General features: G+C 35.1%; 1 protein-coding gene across 2 annotated transcripts; it reads right to left on the reverse strand.

Moving 5' to 3' along the window:
* Positions 1 to 64: 64 nt before the first annotated feature.
* On the reverse strand, positions 65 to 13,878 carry LOC120426033 (uncharacterized). Of its 2 annotated transcripts, none has more exons than XM_039590710.2 (5): positions 13,489 to 13,878; positions 3,117 to 3,250; positions 2,831 to 3,052; positions 2,683 to 2,781; positions 65 to 1,312 (listed from the first exon to the last, which is right to left on the reverse strand). In XM_039590710.2, exons 1-5 carry the CDS (start codon positions 13,544 to 13,546, stop codon positions 1,094 to 1,096), a joined length of 732 nt encoding a protein of 243 aa, XP_039446644.1. In that variant the 5' UTR covers positions 13,547 to 13,878; the 3' UTR covers positions 65 to 1,093. The 2 variants fall into 2 exon arrangements, with proteins under 2 accessions (XP_039446644.1, XP_039446646.1); XM_039590712.2 differs by having other exon boundaries at positions 68 to 1,312; positions 3,126 to 3,250; positions 13,489 to 13,869.
* Positions 13,879 to 15,864: the final 1,986 nt, after the last annotated feature.

The raw sequence follows: 15,864 nt of genomic DNA on the forward strand, positions 1-15,864 counted from the left end.
GGCATCGCAGCATGCTGTCAGTTTGAATCGTTTGACGCGAGTGGTGTGGTGAATAACGATGTAAACAAAACACGTGTTTTTGTGCGGTGCGTTTTAAATAAAGTTTAAATTACTGTTCTTTTCTTTAACTTTTTCGCCTCTTAAGTTAACAGAAAACAATACCGAGGATTGGGGAGAGATCACCAGGGCAGTGGACTGCATGCTGTAATGGTGGAAACTGGATGTAGTAACGTGGATAACCTGTATCACACCACAAGGAAGAAATAGATAATCAGTTTTTCAATTCATAGAAAAGGTCTTATTCTGTTGACTTCTGTCGATTTCCAACTGTCCACCACGCTCTGTTAAGCCCCTTTTGTTGTGCGAGTCCTGTTTACACAGCTTTGTCAGATTTTTCGGATGTTTATTTGGTAGTTGCTTGTCGCAGATTCTCGCCCGTTATGGGAACTGTAGGCGAATTGCATGTACACTTCCAACAACCTCCTTTTGGCCCTTCATACGGCAGTAATTTCAATTCTATCAATAGAAGTAGGCTTTCTTTCTAGAAATCAGGATTTTGTCAGTGACGATACGAAGAAGGATTTATTTTCAATAAGTTAGTGTAGATGATACAGATAGATCGTTGTGGTGAAATGTTTGCAGTAAATTAGATAACGGTTACTTACAAATAACTGATGTTACTAATCATACTTAGGTAAATCAACATTTTTCTACAGGTAACTGTCTATTAAAAACTTCTAATCTACAAATTTCATAGATATTCTTAAGCACTATTCAAAAAATAAACAGCATTCGCTCTAACCTCTTAGACTATTCGCATTTGATGCAGATTACAACAACCGGTAATCCGGCGAAAATCCCTTCCTCCCTGTACAAAAACAAAAACATAACCTCAACCAAAAATCAAACCAAACTTAACCTCAACAAGCATAGCAAGCGGCGGTGCGGCGTATCCATCTTCCTCAAAACCCCTCTCTCTTTAGGACGTTCCGTTGGAGCAGGGCCGCGGCGGAAGTTTGACAAACTTTTCGTGCCCGCACTGCGGCTGACCTCCTCCGGTGTGTCCTCGGCGCCGATCCGACCGCGCCCGATGCTATTTGGCCGGCACGCCGCAGTTCTTGATCGGGGGCAGCGTTGTTCCGTGGGAGTGGCCATGACCGTGGCCAGCGCCACCACCACCCCCGTGGCTGTGTTGGTGTGGGTGGGCGTGATGGTGGGCATGCTCCCGGACGCTCTGCTGCTGCATGCACTTGTTGTGCTGACAGATCTGCTTCCGCAGCTCGGACAGCTTCTTCTCCATGTCCTTTTTGCGCTGGAAAGGGAATATACTTTTTCATAGTTTCACTGCCGGCCATCGTGTTGTTCTGAGTGCCTATCACAACCCAGTACAAAATGTTTGGTCGATGCAAGACGATTAGACCTGCATCGTGTCTTGTGAAATTCACTCAGAATTCAGTGAAAATTGAGTGAAATTCACCCAGATCTGATTGAAATTCACTCAAATTTGACAGATGCCCCATTTACTTATTTCTGAGCTGGGACGGGACGGCTGGATAGAGTCTTCTTTTTGAGTGTTTACGTTTGTATTCTTCTTCTGTTTTTTGCAAGAAAATTCGTGATCGAAAACAAATATCAAGCAATCTGTGATTCAGATAGCTTGACAATTCAAATTTTCTTGATGATGTTTTTCAACTCAGTGCTCAAGCATGCGGATGACTTTTTCTTTGATTGAAATGTTGTTTAGTTTTTCCTCGCAGATTTTTTTTTTTATTTGGCTGTTAAAATTTGCGGTTGGACGTGGGTGGAGAATCCTGAGTTTATGTTCCATCGTTTTACGGTGGATCCGTTCATAAGGAGCTGCCTGATTCAAATTACTTGAAATGGTTGGCAAATCAAAGATGAGTCAAAAAATGATCACTTCTTCAATTTTTATTGTGTTTTTATATGAAAGATTTTTTATTTTCATTTGGATGTGAAAAATGCAATACGATTTAAATGCGTTTTCTTACTTCAATCTAAATAAAATCCTAAAAAGCCTGCAAGTCATTAAATGGGAGGGGAGATTTTTTCTTAGATCTGCTCCTGTCGTTGTCCCGTTACGCAAAGAAAGTAAATAAACCTTTCCCAGTTCCCCAAAGAGGAGCACGTCGAATTCAACGGCAATTTTTACTCAACTTTAAAGATATTTAACATTCCATAGTTCGCACGCCCTAAGGTGTCAGAATCGAAAGAAATGGCTGGCAAAAATTAAAATTTGTACCAATTGATTCACTTCAAAGAGCAAAAAAGTTTGTTTTTCAATTTGGTTTAATATTGTTCAATCTAGATGACATTTCTATATAACGCGCAAAAAAATAACAATAGTTTTAAATGGGCAAAAGAATAGTCAGTTCATGAAATGTATTGTTTTTTAAAATGAAAATGCTGATAAGTCAACATTCGGTGTACGATAGAAATAAATGCCTTTCAATTGAAAATATTTTAATTAATCTATTCATGCAATTTACAATTATTTGTGAAATTGATTTTTTTTTCAATTCAAATTACAATACTTCTCATTTTCTCCTCATAAGAAAGGACTGGTTTAGGTTGACAGAAGCGGCCATGTTGAAAGTGGTTTAGTTTGACAATAGGTTTTTTTCTCTTTGTTTATCCCATCCCAGTTTCTGAATAGGTTCTTACCGCAACTTCGTGCTCCAGCTTGTCCTGAACGATGTGGATCTTTTTCCGCAAATCCATGATTCCTCTCACCAAGTGATCAGCCGTACTCTTCATGTTTGCCTGAAATAGAGTTAATCAGAAGATCCCCTTCAAGTCAACAACAACCCACCATAATCTTCAGCTTCTCCGGCGAGTGCGGAATACAGCTGGGGGCGTCCCCCTTGAGCGGACAGTTCTCCGGCAGCCGCGCCAGGCACGGCCGTCTCCGGCGGCATCCCTCCAGATGCCACGTGACGTGCTCGATCTGGTGCTGCAGCTTGGCCTTCTCCCGGCACAGCGCCTCTCCCTTGGCCTGCAGCTCGGCCAGCTGGCGCTTGCGGGCCTCGTCGAACTGTGTAACGAACGAAGCATCAAAGTCAATACGAATCGATTCCCCCGGAACAGACGGAAACAACCCGACAAACCTTGGCCCTCCGGTGGGCTTCCTCCTGCTGCATGTCGTGGAACTTGAGCGCCAGGTTCTTGTAGTTGGACTCGATCTCATGGCGCTCCTTCAGCACGTTGTTGATTGCCTGGAGCACGTTGATTTCTGCACGAAGCAATAAAAGCTGGGAATTAGTTTGACGGTTCTGCTTGCCCAAGGTTGTTAGGGGATCATGTTCCCACCCCCAGCCCCTCGCTTTGTTTAGATTGTAATTTGATAACCAAACGAATAAAATAAAATGGATGTTTATTACTATGGAAAAACAAAGACACAAGGGGTGTCGTGTTACGGTAGGCAGGACAGGGCAATAAGTTTATCCAGGTCATCGTTTGTTTCCACTGCTTGATTCCTGTGGGTGAGGTGTGGGGAAGTGTTTACAGTAAATAGACACGCATTGTTGTGCGATGTCAGCGATAAGTGGGAACTATACGCACTCTTTGGCATAGTATGATCCTTGAACTCGATTTGTGGAATCATAAAATGACAACACTTCAATGCCAGTGTGCTAGCTCTTGTACTAGATAGGAATTCCAGCAAACTTAGAATAAGAGATCACACGGGCATTTACCAGAAAAAAATATTTTTGCTTCAATTTAAAATATCAATCCTACGCAGCTTTTCAATAACAGAGCATGAACAGAACATGAACTAAAAAAGACATCTTCTGAGCCATTGTGCGTGATGGTGCAAACGATACAATTTTTTGAAAAAAAAGTATTTTTTCGAAAATATTGAAAACCTGAACAAACAGATCATTAAAAAAGTTTTAAAGCAAAATTGAATTGCAATCATCAAGCATTGAACATTTTTTGATAAAATGTACCGTTTTTCAATTTTAATTTTAATTTTGGATTTCTTTTAGTTTTTCTTACATTGTAAAATTGCTTCTTGAAATAAAAGCAACTCTGAAAAAAATATTTTTGAAAAGCTGAAGAAAAATCTAACAATTTTCTCTCAGGAACATTGAAAAATCGGGCAATTAGATTCTGAGATACAGCCTAAAAAAGAATTCGAATGATTTTTCTTAAGTGTCGCAGTGAACTTAACCCAATGCTCATTAAGCAACATAAAAATATATATCTTGAAAACATAAGCTTTACTTTCGAAAAGATCTACAAATAGATTATATTCCTAATTTCATAGTTTAGACCAAATACAGTCGACTGTCTGGCTGTCGATCTTCTCGATATCAATAATGCTTCATGTACCGATATATTCTTTAGTCCCTTAAAACTGCATACTTCGATTGTCTTTATTCCTCGATATTTTCTCTTGCTTGAAGGATCTCTTCCTCGACGGTCCCTTGGATTCTATGGGCTTTAAATATCTATTCCGGTTGTCAATAATTTCACTTTCTCATGGCTTGCATAGACATTTTTCTTTGAGAAACGAAACTTCGAAGGGTGTTTGACCTTTACTTGTTTTTGTCAGCAAGAAAAAACAAATTTCAATCGAGTCTTCATTTTGCATCGTTCTGTAAAATGATGCTTTTCTTCCTCGACGGTCCCTTGGATAATGACAACCAGAGAGTCGACTGTAATACGTTTTTTTAAACATTTGTATTTGAAAGATCTGAAAATTTCGCAAAAGTTTTTTTTTGCAACAGATCGGACCAATAGTTTCCGAGATGTCGTCAGTTGAAATTACAGGCTAAATAGATGACACTTTGAAAACATTATTTTCATCAATTCCAATTCTTTGTGAGGCTGTATCTCAAAATCTAATTTCAAAGTTTTTCAAAGAGAGAAAATTGAAGGAAATTTTCTCAGCCATTAAAAAAAATCAGAGGTATTTTTTTTATAGCAGAAAATCAAAGAGAAAGCGTAAAGCGAAGTATGCAGATCGGAAGGAACGCGGTCAAGAAATGTTGCGTGTACTTTTCGTGACCCGTGTTTATTCAAAAACTTTTAACAACAATTATTATTTATAAACAAAATTAAGAAATCAATAAATGAAAATTTCTTTAACATTCCAACGCCCAAGGCTCCGAAAAAGTTGGAACGGTAACTTCAACTCGCTGGTTCTCGGGCATAACTCACCCAATCAAGACGATTCTTTTTTCCAGTGATTTGTTAGGATGTCTAGATGATTCTAGAACTTTGCAGAACTTAATTTGATCAAATCTGTAATTTCTGCGACCGAAAACATCGTTCCACCTTTTTCCAAAACGACTGCCTCCGCGGAATTTTTGGCGAATTTTTTTTTGTACGCGAAAAAAAAAAGTTGGAACGATGTTTTTAGTCGCAAAAATTACAGATTTGATCAAATTGAGTTCTGCAAAGTTCTAGGATCATCTAGACATCCTAACAAATCACTGGAAAAAAGAATCGTCTTGATTGGGTGAGTTATGCCCGAGAACCAGCGAGTTGAAGTTACCGTTCCAACTTTTTTGGGAGGCTTGGGCGTCCGTGTAAGTTGGACATGCGTTGGGCGTTCCAGTTTTAAAAAAAACAGAAAATTTTAGATTCTTAAATTCTTAAACAAGAAAAACAAAAATTATAAAATTATGAAGTAAGGAAATTAAAAAAAATGGAAATTAGCGTATTAAGGAATTTTGAAAATTAGGAAATAAGGAAATAAGGAAATTAGGAAATTTGGAAATTAGGAAATTAGGAAATTATGAAACTATGAAATTATGAAACTATGAAACTATGAAATAATGGATTTATGAAATAAGGAAATTAGGAAATTATAAAATCAGGGAATTAAGAAATTAGGAAATTATGATATAAGCAAATTAGTTAAATAAAGAAAATAAGAAAATTAGGAAATTAGGAAACATTTCAAAATTATGATATTAGGAAATAAATATGTTAGGAAATTAGGAAATTAGGAAGTTAGGAAATTAGGAAATTAGGAAATTAGGAAATTAGGAAATTTGGAAATTTGGTAATTTGGTAATTTGGAAATTTGGAAATTTGGAAATTTGGAAATTTGGAAATTAGGAAATTAGGAAACTAGGAAACTAGGAAATTAGGAAGTTAGGAAATTAGGAAATAAGGAAATTAGGAAACTAGGAAGTTAGGAAATTTGGAAATTATAAAATAAGGCTGGTACAAATGTTTACTTGAACTCTTAAATTCTTAAATTCCTAATTATTAAAGTTAAAGTTTTTAAATTGTTGAATTTTTAATTTTTAAGTTTTTTTTTATTTTAAATATTTAAGTTTGTAAATTTTTAATTTCGCAAATTTTTAAATCTTTTGATTTTTAAATTTTTGATTCTTAAATTCTTAAATTAATTGAATTTCTAAATTCTTAATTTTTCATTCCAAATTGTTTTAATTTTGAAAAAAAAGAGTTTTTGAATGTTATAACACAGACTGTGTCTGTCTGTGGTTATAATTTCGAGGATTTCGTAAATTTGTATTTACGAATTTTTATATTTCCGATTTTTAAAACTTTTGGAATTTCGACTTGTACATTCGTTTCGAATTTTAACATTTTTGAGCTATTGAATTTATAAAAACTTGAATATTAATATTTAATATTCTGCAATTTTTTTGTTGAAATGTCTTTATTGTTTTTAGAAAAGTTTGTTATTTGAAATTTCTGAAATGTTTGTTTTTTCATATTTTTGAATTTTTATTTTTGAATTTGTTGTTTGGCTGGATTTCAAAATTTCAGATTATTATTGAATTTTCGGTAAGAACATATATATTTGTATGATTATTGTCTAGTTTAATTTCACTCTGATTCACTTCATTTTGGTCCCGCCAGTGTGGATCAATCGGACAGCGCAGGGGACTCATAATCCAGAGGTAGCTGGTTGGTACTAGCAATAAATAGTTGGTGACACGATGGCCGACATCAATAAAAACAACTTTTTTTTCTACTCCATTTCGACCAAAAAACTAAATCTGTCCTTTTAATTTCAAAATTCTGCATTTTGAGATTCGGCGGGAATTTTAAATATTATTATATCCAATACAAAATTATTAAAACGTTTGTAATTATCAGTCGCATTCAAAAAGGAAAATTACAATTCTTTGATTTTGATTGCAAACAAGTACCGCGCGAAGAAACGTCAAACGCAATCTTTCCATTTCTTTTTCAGCTGTCAAAGGCATACTCATGGGAAATTAGACGAGCTTTCCGGTAAAAATATTTACGAGACTGAAAAATCAAGTCTGTCATATGGGTCATTCCACCTGAAGTGTGCAAGAAAAAATGCTAATTTGAAAATTACCATCTCCGATTCTGCTCAAATTTGGCAGAGCTGTAGAGACTGTCAAAACATGTAAAAATCCCGAATTTCATCCAAATCGGACCACCCCCTCCATTTTTGTACCCTCCCAAAAAATCGACTTTTTGGCTATTTTTGAGCAAAACCCCTATCTTCGAACGACGATAACTCAGGAACCACACATCTTAGAGGGTCGGTCTTAGACTTAATTTTGAAGAAAATTGAACGTAGAATCCATTTCCGTGATCAAAATTTGGATTAAAATATATTTTCTACCTGTATTGCGCAATTGAAAACTTTAAATGGCCGTATCTCAAAACAGCCCTATTTATTTTTTAAATTTGACCTCAACATCGTATTCCCCGTCCAATTTTACATAAGAATCACTTATCGACAGAAAGGAATATGTTTCGTTCCAGAGATATCGAATTTTAAAGTTTTGAGTATTTGAGATTACCTAAATTAGCTACACTCGCCACATATGCTAGAAGGACTCGGGCGCGCTGATCAATAACTGCTACCTGTTTATTTATTGAAATACGATTTCATCCCAATTAATCATTAGCAAATTAGGCAAAAATTGTAGGAAAATGCTGTATTAATCTTAAATTTAAAAAAATAGTATGGGGTGAATTTATGTGCTAGCCCACAGGACAGAGCAAGAACGACACGCAATACAGAGCAGAATGGAATTCCCGCTGTGCTAGCAGGAAATTGAAATTGATGTTGTAAGTAACACTTAAGAAAAAGTGTACAATACATTATCGTATCAAAAATTATGAATTAACATGAATAATACTCTCGTGAAGCATGATTAAGCAAGAGGATTTCTGGAAAGTATAAAGCTGAAAAAAGTAAGAAAATCACATAGATTAATTAACCGTTCGAACAATTATCTTTTTTTTTTTGTCAATCATTTCGAAATCTTGGAAGACGATACAGCTGCTGTCCACATGTATCAGAAGTATATGGTTTGGTTTTTGAAATTAAATGTACCAGAATTGAAAAAAAATCATCAATTTTTCAGATGAAGCTGGTTCACAATATAAAAATCAGTTTAATATGATCATGCTCAATCTTTCAAACCGTAAGGCAGATTTTGGGGTTTATTGCTGAATGACACTATTTTGCTACCGCACATGGCAAAAGCTCTAGAACCCATGAGAATTATTTCATCTACTACATCCAGCTCTACATGTGTTCTTGCTTCAAATAAAAGAAATAATTTGATAAAGTGGGAAGAAATGAGGAATTAGGAAAAATATGAAAACAATAGATTTTTTTTTAATTGTGTTGTAAAAACGTTGTAGCATTTGCAAATAAATATTGAAAGTTCAAATTTTACCTAATATGGTTCAATGACACTGACATCAGGAAAAACAGTGCATTCAAAATTACCCAATAAATATTCCTTTAACAAAAAATAGATTGTTCAAGGTATTGATTATCTCAAAATCGCATAAAATTATAAAAATAATTCATCTTACAGAACACCAGGTAGTAATTAGTGATCAGCACAACTGAGTCCTTCTAGCATATGTGGCGAGTGTAGCTAATTTAGGTAATCTCAAATACTCAAAACTTTAAAATTCGATATCTCTGGAACGAAACATATTCCTTTCTGTCGATAAGTGATTCTTATGTAAAATTGGACGGGGTATACGATGTTGAGGTCAAATTTAAAAAATAAATAGGGCTGTTTTGAGATACGGCCATTCAAAATTTTGAATTGCGCAATACAGGTAGAAAACATATTTTAGTCCAAATTTTGATCACGGAAATGGATTCTACGTCCAATTTCCTTCAAAATTGAGTCTAAGACCGACTCTCTAAGATTTATGGTTCCTGAGTTATCGTCGTTTGAAGATAGGGGTTTTGCTCAAAAATAGCCAAAAAGTCGATTTTTTGGGAGGGTACAAAACTGGAGGGGGAGGTCCGATTTGGATGAAATTCGGGATTTTTGCATGTTTTGATAGTCTCAACAGCTCTGCCAAATTTGAGCAGAATCGGAGATGGTAATTTTCAAATGGTGTTCCGCTTCAGATGGAATGACCCATATAGAAATTGCCAAAAACCACCAAAAAACCTATTTTTTGACATTTTTATTTTTAAAACCGCTGTATCTTCCCAAGGATTGGACGTAGGACAATAGTCACTATAGAGACTTTTATTTAAAATTGTCTGAGGAATCGATTCCCACTATCGGATTTTAACAATTTTGACGTTTAGACTACTTTTCAAAAAAACAGTTTTAGTAAATGATTTTTGTATTTTTTTAGGAGAGACATACCATCCTGCATTTTACGTCTGTCTTTTTGTAACATCTTAGGCTATTTCTTCAAAAATTTTGAACGAAAAAAAATTTTACATCACCTTTAAATATTACTTTTAAACTTAAAAATCAAAAACTCTCATAAAAGTGGCGTGTATTTTTTTTCAGTGTTTTTTTTTTCAGAAAGCCCATCCAATTTCCTACAAATTTGTCTTTGACCACTTTTTGGTACGATGCAACGGCTTCGAGATACAGTAATTTTTAAATTACAAAATACAAAAATATTCAAATAACTTATGCCCTTCTCAAATGTCATTTTTGAGTACAATTGGCTCCATATGCACAAAAATTGCTTATATAGGCCTAGGATAACATGTCTAAAAAGTTTCATTTAAATTGGAGAGGGTCGGGTACAAAAGTTCCAGAAAAAATCCTGATTTGAGCTGGCATGGTTCTATAAGCTATTGTCTTTCATATATTTATAGGACCTTTTAAAAAATAAACTCTTGATTTATAAAAAAAAAATGCAAAATTTTATGGCTCAGAAGTTGTCATTTTAAGTCTCTTAAGACATATCGACAGTTTCAAAAGTTAACGAATACCTATTTTGGGAATTTTTATGATAAAAAGTTAAATAAAAAAACTGGATTTTTCCTAAAAGTTCTGAGCATAACCTCCTACTAGGGTATTTTAACCATTAGTGGACCCCCTAGTAGAGCCGAAGCACATTTTTCACAAATTTTCAATATTTTAAGCACTTTTTCATTACCCTTTGTCCAACATAATGAAATCTGAAGTCTTTTGAACAATTTTGAGTATTTTTTTCATCAGTTATTTGTTTTTTTAACAGAAAAATAGCCACTTGAAAAAAAAATTTTTTTTGCCTGTTATGGACCCCCTTTTCTTATAGTGGACCCGGGTCCATAATCCGATTGTGGACCCGGGTCCACTATAGGCAAACTGTTATTTTTATACCAAATTTAACCGATATTTGATGTTTTGATGCATGGTGTAGGTCTAATGATAGATATAATGAATAAAAGATGGATTTTGCTTACTTTTCATCATAAACAAATATGTTTGGTTAACAAATTTGGCTTTAAACAACAAAAAACCTAACAGACATTTAAACACATTTATTTCCGAAAAAGATCAAAAAGAACCGAACCGAACCGAAAAAGATCAAAAAGAAAAAGAAAACGTTTCAAAATCCACTGTAAACATAAAAATAATTTAAAAAAGTAATTTTGATGCAATTTTTTCCATATTAATTACATAAATGGTTGACCGAAACTAAACAATAAATTTGTTTACAGTTGCTGATAAAACCACGCATGTTTATTTAAAAATAATGTTTTGTTATTGATTTATTATTATAAAATATCATTTAAAACTGCAGCTATGATGCTTCAGTTAAGTACCATTAACTATAGTTTTGATTTATTATAAATTCTTTCGGCTTCAGCATATTTGGTACTTTTAACATGAAAACAGCTATATTTATACTCATAATTGAAAAAAATATGCGTTTAGGTTGATTACAACAAGCATTTATTGTATGTTTAAGAGAAACTTTTGCTTAAATACACAGTTTTCTTTATTTTTGTAAGTTAAATTAACAGGGGTCCACTTTTGGAAAAGTTTGGATTTTCGTTGTCCTATATTGGACCCCCTAATTTTTGCTCGAAAATTAGCAGTTCTTCGCTTTATTTTAGTAAAGTTCCTTAAACTTACATTATTTCGACTTGCTGAAGTTGAATAATCAGTCAAAAAATGATTGGATAGTTAATTCAATCATAAAATATAAATGCAGTTTTGTTGTGAAAATGCTAGTGGCCATTGCTAATTTCAGATGTCGAACTCAAAACTCTTATTTTAGCTGAAAGGACACGTCAATGTCAGCCAACATTGTTTAAATGATGCTGATCATGCCAAATAAAATATTTGTAGACAACAACACGCTTGAAATTGTGATTTTATTGAATTTTTCATCAAAAACCCTTCAGAGGGTCCACTATAGGAAAGGGGTCCACTAATGGATAACGTACCCTATGCTGTATACTCCAGATATGCTGTATTAGCACAACCCAAGTCTGATACAAACTATACTTTCCCATAATTTCGCTGCCGGCCAGCGGGTACTGAATTGGACCAAACACACACACCAGCCCCCAAAATTTTAGGGAGACTTCTATTAAAAAAAATCAAATAGGAAAAACTAATGATTCAAAATTGCTTTTTTTGACATAGAAAGAAAACTTGAAAATCACGAAATATTGGGAAATCGTAGAAAACTACTCCTATGCCAAAACCATGGCTGAATTTTCAAGGTTTATACTTTTAATATTGATGTGGTTTATACTTTTTCAGAGCCGTCAATGCGGAAACGGTCATTTTTCGAAGCAAAAAAGGATTTTAGCAAAAAAAAATCCTAAAAAATATGGTAAATTTAATGAAGATCTTAGTTCCGAGAATTGGTAAGAATGGGATAGTCATTGAGCCTTCCACAAGTAAGTCCACATTATTGATATTTCTCGATAAACGGGGCACGCTCGTGGTTAATGTTCTTATTTTTAATGATAATTGAATGGTTTTGAAGATAAAAAATTAAAATTGAAACAATGTTTACTACAACTCAAAATATTAAAAAAAAAAACTTCTTCCTCCTCAATTCAAAAACCACAAAAACTGCAGCAGCCAGCAAATAACCTGAGAACATTCCACAAATGACAAAACTTTTCACCTTCCTTCGAAGTCACGAGGTCGGTCGCGGATTCGGTTTTCTCCTGGAGTCAAAGTTCCTCCTTCCAGGGTGATTTTTTCCCTGCAATGCAACAGCAGGCAGCACTATGTATCTCTCCGAGACTGAGAGTTCTGTGTACATAACATGTGCTTTGAGCATTGATCCAACAAATGTTTCGTGTTTTTTTTTGTACAGTGGAAGGGGAAATTGAAAAACGGGAAAATGGCATTTTCCCAGGATACGATTTCGCTCGATTTTCGGGTATTTGAATCCGTGTTTACACGGAAACCTTGGGATAGGTTGAATCTTGAATCGATTAATATGTGCTATAAAAAAATGACAGTTGATGACAAGTTGCCATAATGGCGAATGGTTGGAAACACAAAATTGTTTTTTGATTTTATTATGAATTTAGGGAGCTTTCTATTTTCAGTCTTCTCAAATTTCGATTCCACACAGAATTTGCTCTCGTCACATGGTTGATTGGAGACAATTTCCTTGTCACTGTCTTCACGCAAAAAAAAAGAAAACAAATTTCCTTGTGGTTTTCGTGAGAAAGTAACATTTACGTTCAAAAATAACCGCCCGTATTAAGTTATTTTTAGTTCCCGATCTCACTCCACTTCTTCGCCAAATTCGGTTTCCATAGCCTGCTGTGCAACCAAGTCAGCCAACAGCACTGGAACGAGCTGTCAAAATCGCTGACGGGCGGTTTTGCGGAATAGGGTTATGGGGTCATAACGATACCTCATACCCCGGGTACTGTTGACGAAGGGGACTTGGGACTGGGAAGGGGTTTGTTTTGGGGCCAACTATCGCAAAGAACCCGTAACAATGGCACGATTGTTACGGAAGGCTCAGCGCGAAAGGGTTCTTCCTGGATGTACGGAACAGCAGTAATATTTGCTTTGTGAAAAGGGTCAAGGCAGGTCGTGGAGGTGGAAGTAGGCAGCAAGGGTTGGGACATTTTAGGTTAGGCTGAACAGTTTAATTGATTGGCTCAAGTATGACTCAAAAGAAATTCTGTAATTGTTTTAGCCTAAAATCCAATATTGTTCTAAATGTACAAGGAAATGTATTTAAACTCATTGTTTGTCTCAAAACAGAAAATTTGTGTAATTTATTTCTTAACCCGAAACCTACTTTCTTCATTTTTGCTAATCCGTTCCTTGATTTCATCCAAGCTGGCCGGCGAAAGCATAATTAAAATCCAGAGTAGTTTCTTTCTTTTTCCTCTATTGTTGCACGCAAAATGTCACATCGGACGCGAATCCTGGGTCTATTTTCGAAGAGTGCGGAAATTTCTCACTCGACACTTTTCCGCAGCGAAGAAAAGCACTTTAATTTTTTTTCACAGTGCTGCCAAATTAGAGCCACTAAAGAGCTCAACTCCAACGCTTGTGGCTAGGGCCTGCCATTCAGGAAAAGTAGGCTAGACAGAACTTTTGTTTTAAAAATGGCAAATTTGAGAAATGAGAGTAAAATGCAACCGAAGAAATTATTGGCGAAAGCAGAAATTCTTTTCAATGTGTTAATTAAAACTAGGACAACAAAGTAATTGTAATCCTCTGGGACAACTCAGCTGGACGACCACCACCACCACCAACGGGATGCCGATTTGAAGCGACCGACGGAACGAAATGAACTGATTTGCGGAACTTGGCCAACCTGTTCAGGTTTAGCTTGGGACAGGACGGAATGGGCTTGTTTACACGGTTGCCAACCGACGCCGCGAGACAGGTCGGTTCTGGTTGTATCACCCCTACTGTATAGCTATTTTTTGTTTGTTTTATGCTAACGATTAGGAATTGCAGGCATTTTTTCGAGTAATTTGTGCTAAAGTTACTAAAAGTTACAGAAGTATTACAAATTTCGAAAATGATTGATTATATAATCCAACAAAAAATATATTCATTTTTTGTCAAATTACCCTGATATTGACTAAGCCAAAGTTTGCATCAAGATTGAGTGAAGTAATTTAGGATTTCTGTTTTGTAGCAGCATTGTACACTTTAAGATTTCATTGCACGAAAAAAAATCATCAGGTTCGATCATGGTTTTTCAAGATCGAGTTCAAGAGTCCTTTTTTTGTTTTATTTATTATCTAAATTTATCATTGGAACAATAGAATCCTGAATCTCTTTGTAAATTTTTATGTACAGCGGTAAAAAACACAATTTCTGATCACTTTGTTTTAATGCAAAAATATATTGACAAGACAACATTTTACGATGGATCAACTATGGTCCCCTTGGAAGTGCTGTCAAGTAGAACCTTTCCTATCAACAAGGGCAGCGAAGTAAATTATGTTTAACGGTACACATCAACCATAGCTTTTGCACCTAGATTTCTGTTACAGACATTTTAATATCTTCAAAACTACGAGAACTATCGATATAATTTTTTATTCATCCCCTAAATTACTGTCTTCGTAGTTATTTACAACAAAGTTTGACTATTTTTACAATCAGATTCTTGCAGGATTGGGTCCGTAAGTTTGTCAATTTTGGAATAAGAAGACAACAACTTCCTTGGTTGCTGTGCACCCTTAATTGATTTAAAAATCAATTTTAAACCCATTGTGGTCATACAAAGGGTCATAGGGGAACATCATCTAATTCAAGCGTGCATCTAATGTTGCCATACCAGAACTTTGACATTCAATTACAGCTTAAACAGCGTTTTCGACTGAAATCGAGTGATAACTAGTTCAATAAGAAGAGAGCAAGCAAGTTTCAATCAAAAGTTTAAATAGTGAAAATCAGCAAATAGGATGGAGTTAGGAGGGCGTGCTTAACCTGCCAAACATACAAGAATTTCCCCTAGTAGGCCGAAAATAGCTTTATCGTTATGAAAAATAATATCAGCCATATTAACTTCGTTTAACGAGACACATCAGCCGGAAACCCGTCCTCGAAATTTTTTTTTTCTAAAACTGGTATATCTCGAAAACTACAAAACATATCGATATGGTTTTTGATTTAGCCCCTAGAGTATTAATTTCTGAACAATTTGCAACTAAGCTAAACTATTTTTACAATACCATTGTTTCAATGTTGGGTCCGAGAGTTCAATGTTGCATGCTGTTTTTGCACTCTACAAATTATTTTTTGGTCGTGTAACCCCAACAGGGCAAAAACCACAATGCCAGTCCAAAAAAGGAAGTTGGTACGCGCTTTGCAAGACAATTATCTATTCATTGAATATAAATTTGTATTGATTTGAGTTTTCGTTTTTTTATAGTAAATATTCTACAAAAAAATATTTTTATCCAATTCAAATCATGCAACAGGCGCGCGACAGGCCATTTTGTTGCGTATAACAAAAGTGGCAACAGCGCGCCATGCTAGCCTGCTGCTCAGCACTCGGCCAGCACGTGGCACAGAGCGAGAACAAAGAAGCCAGATAGGGTCGACTTCATATTTTTGTATGCTTTTAGGAAAATAAATATTGAATGACTAATATCTTTCAAGATAATTTTCACTGAAATAATGGCAATAGAAAATTATGCAATAACAT

The sequence above is a fragment of the Culex pipiens genome, chromosome 1 (genome assembly GCF_016801865.2).
Source record: "Culex pipiens pallens isolate TS chromosome 1, TS_CPP_V2, whole genome shotgun sequence".
Taxonomy (NCBI): domain Eukaryota; kingdom Metazoa; phylum Arthropoda; class Insecta; order Diptera; family Culicidae; genus Culex; species Culex pipiens.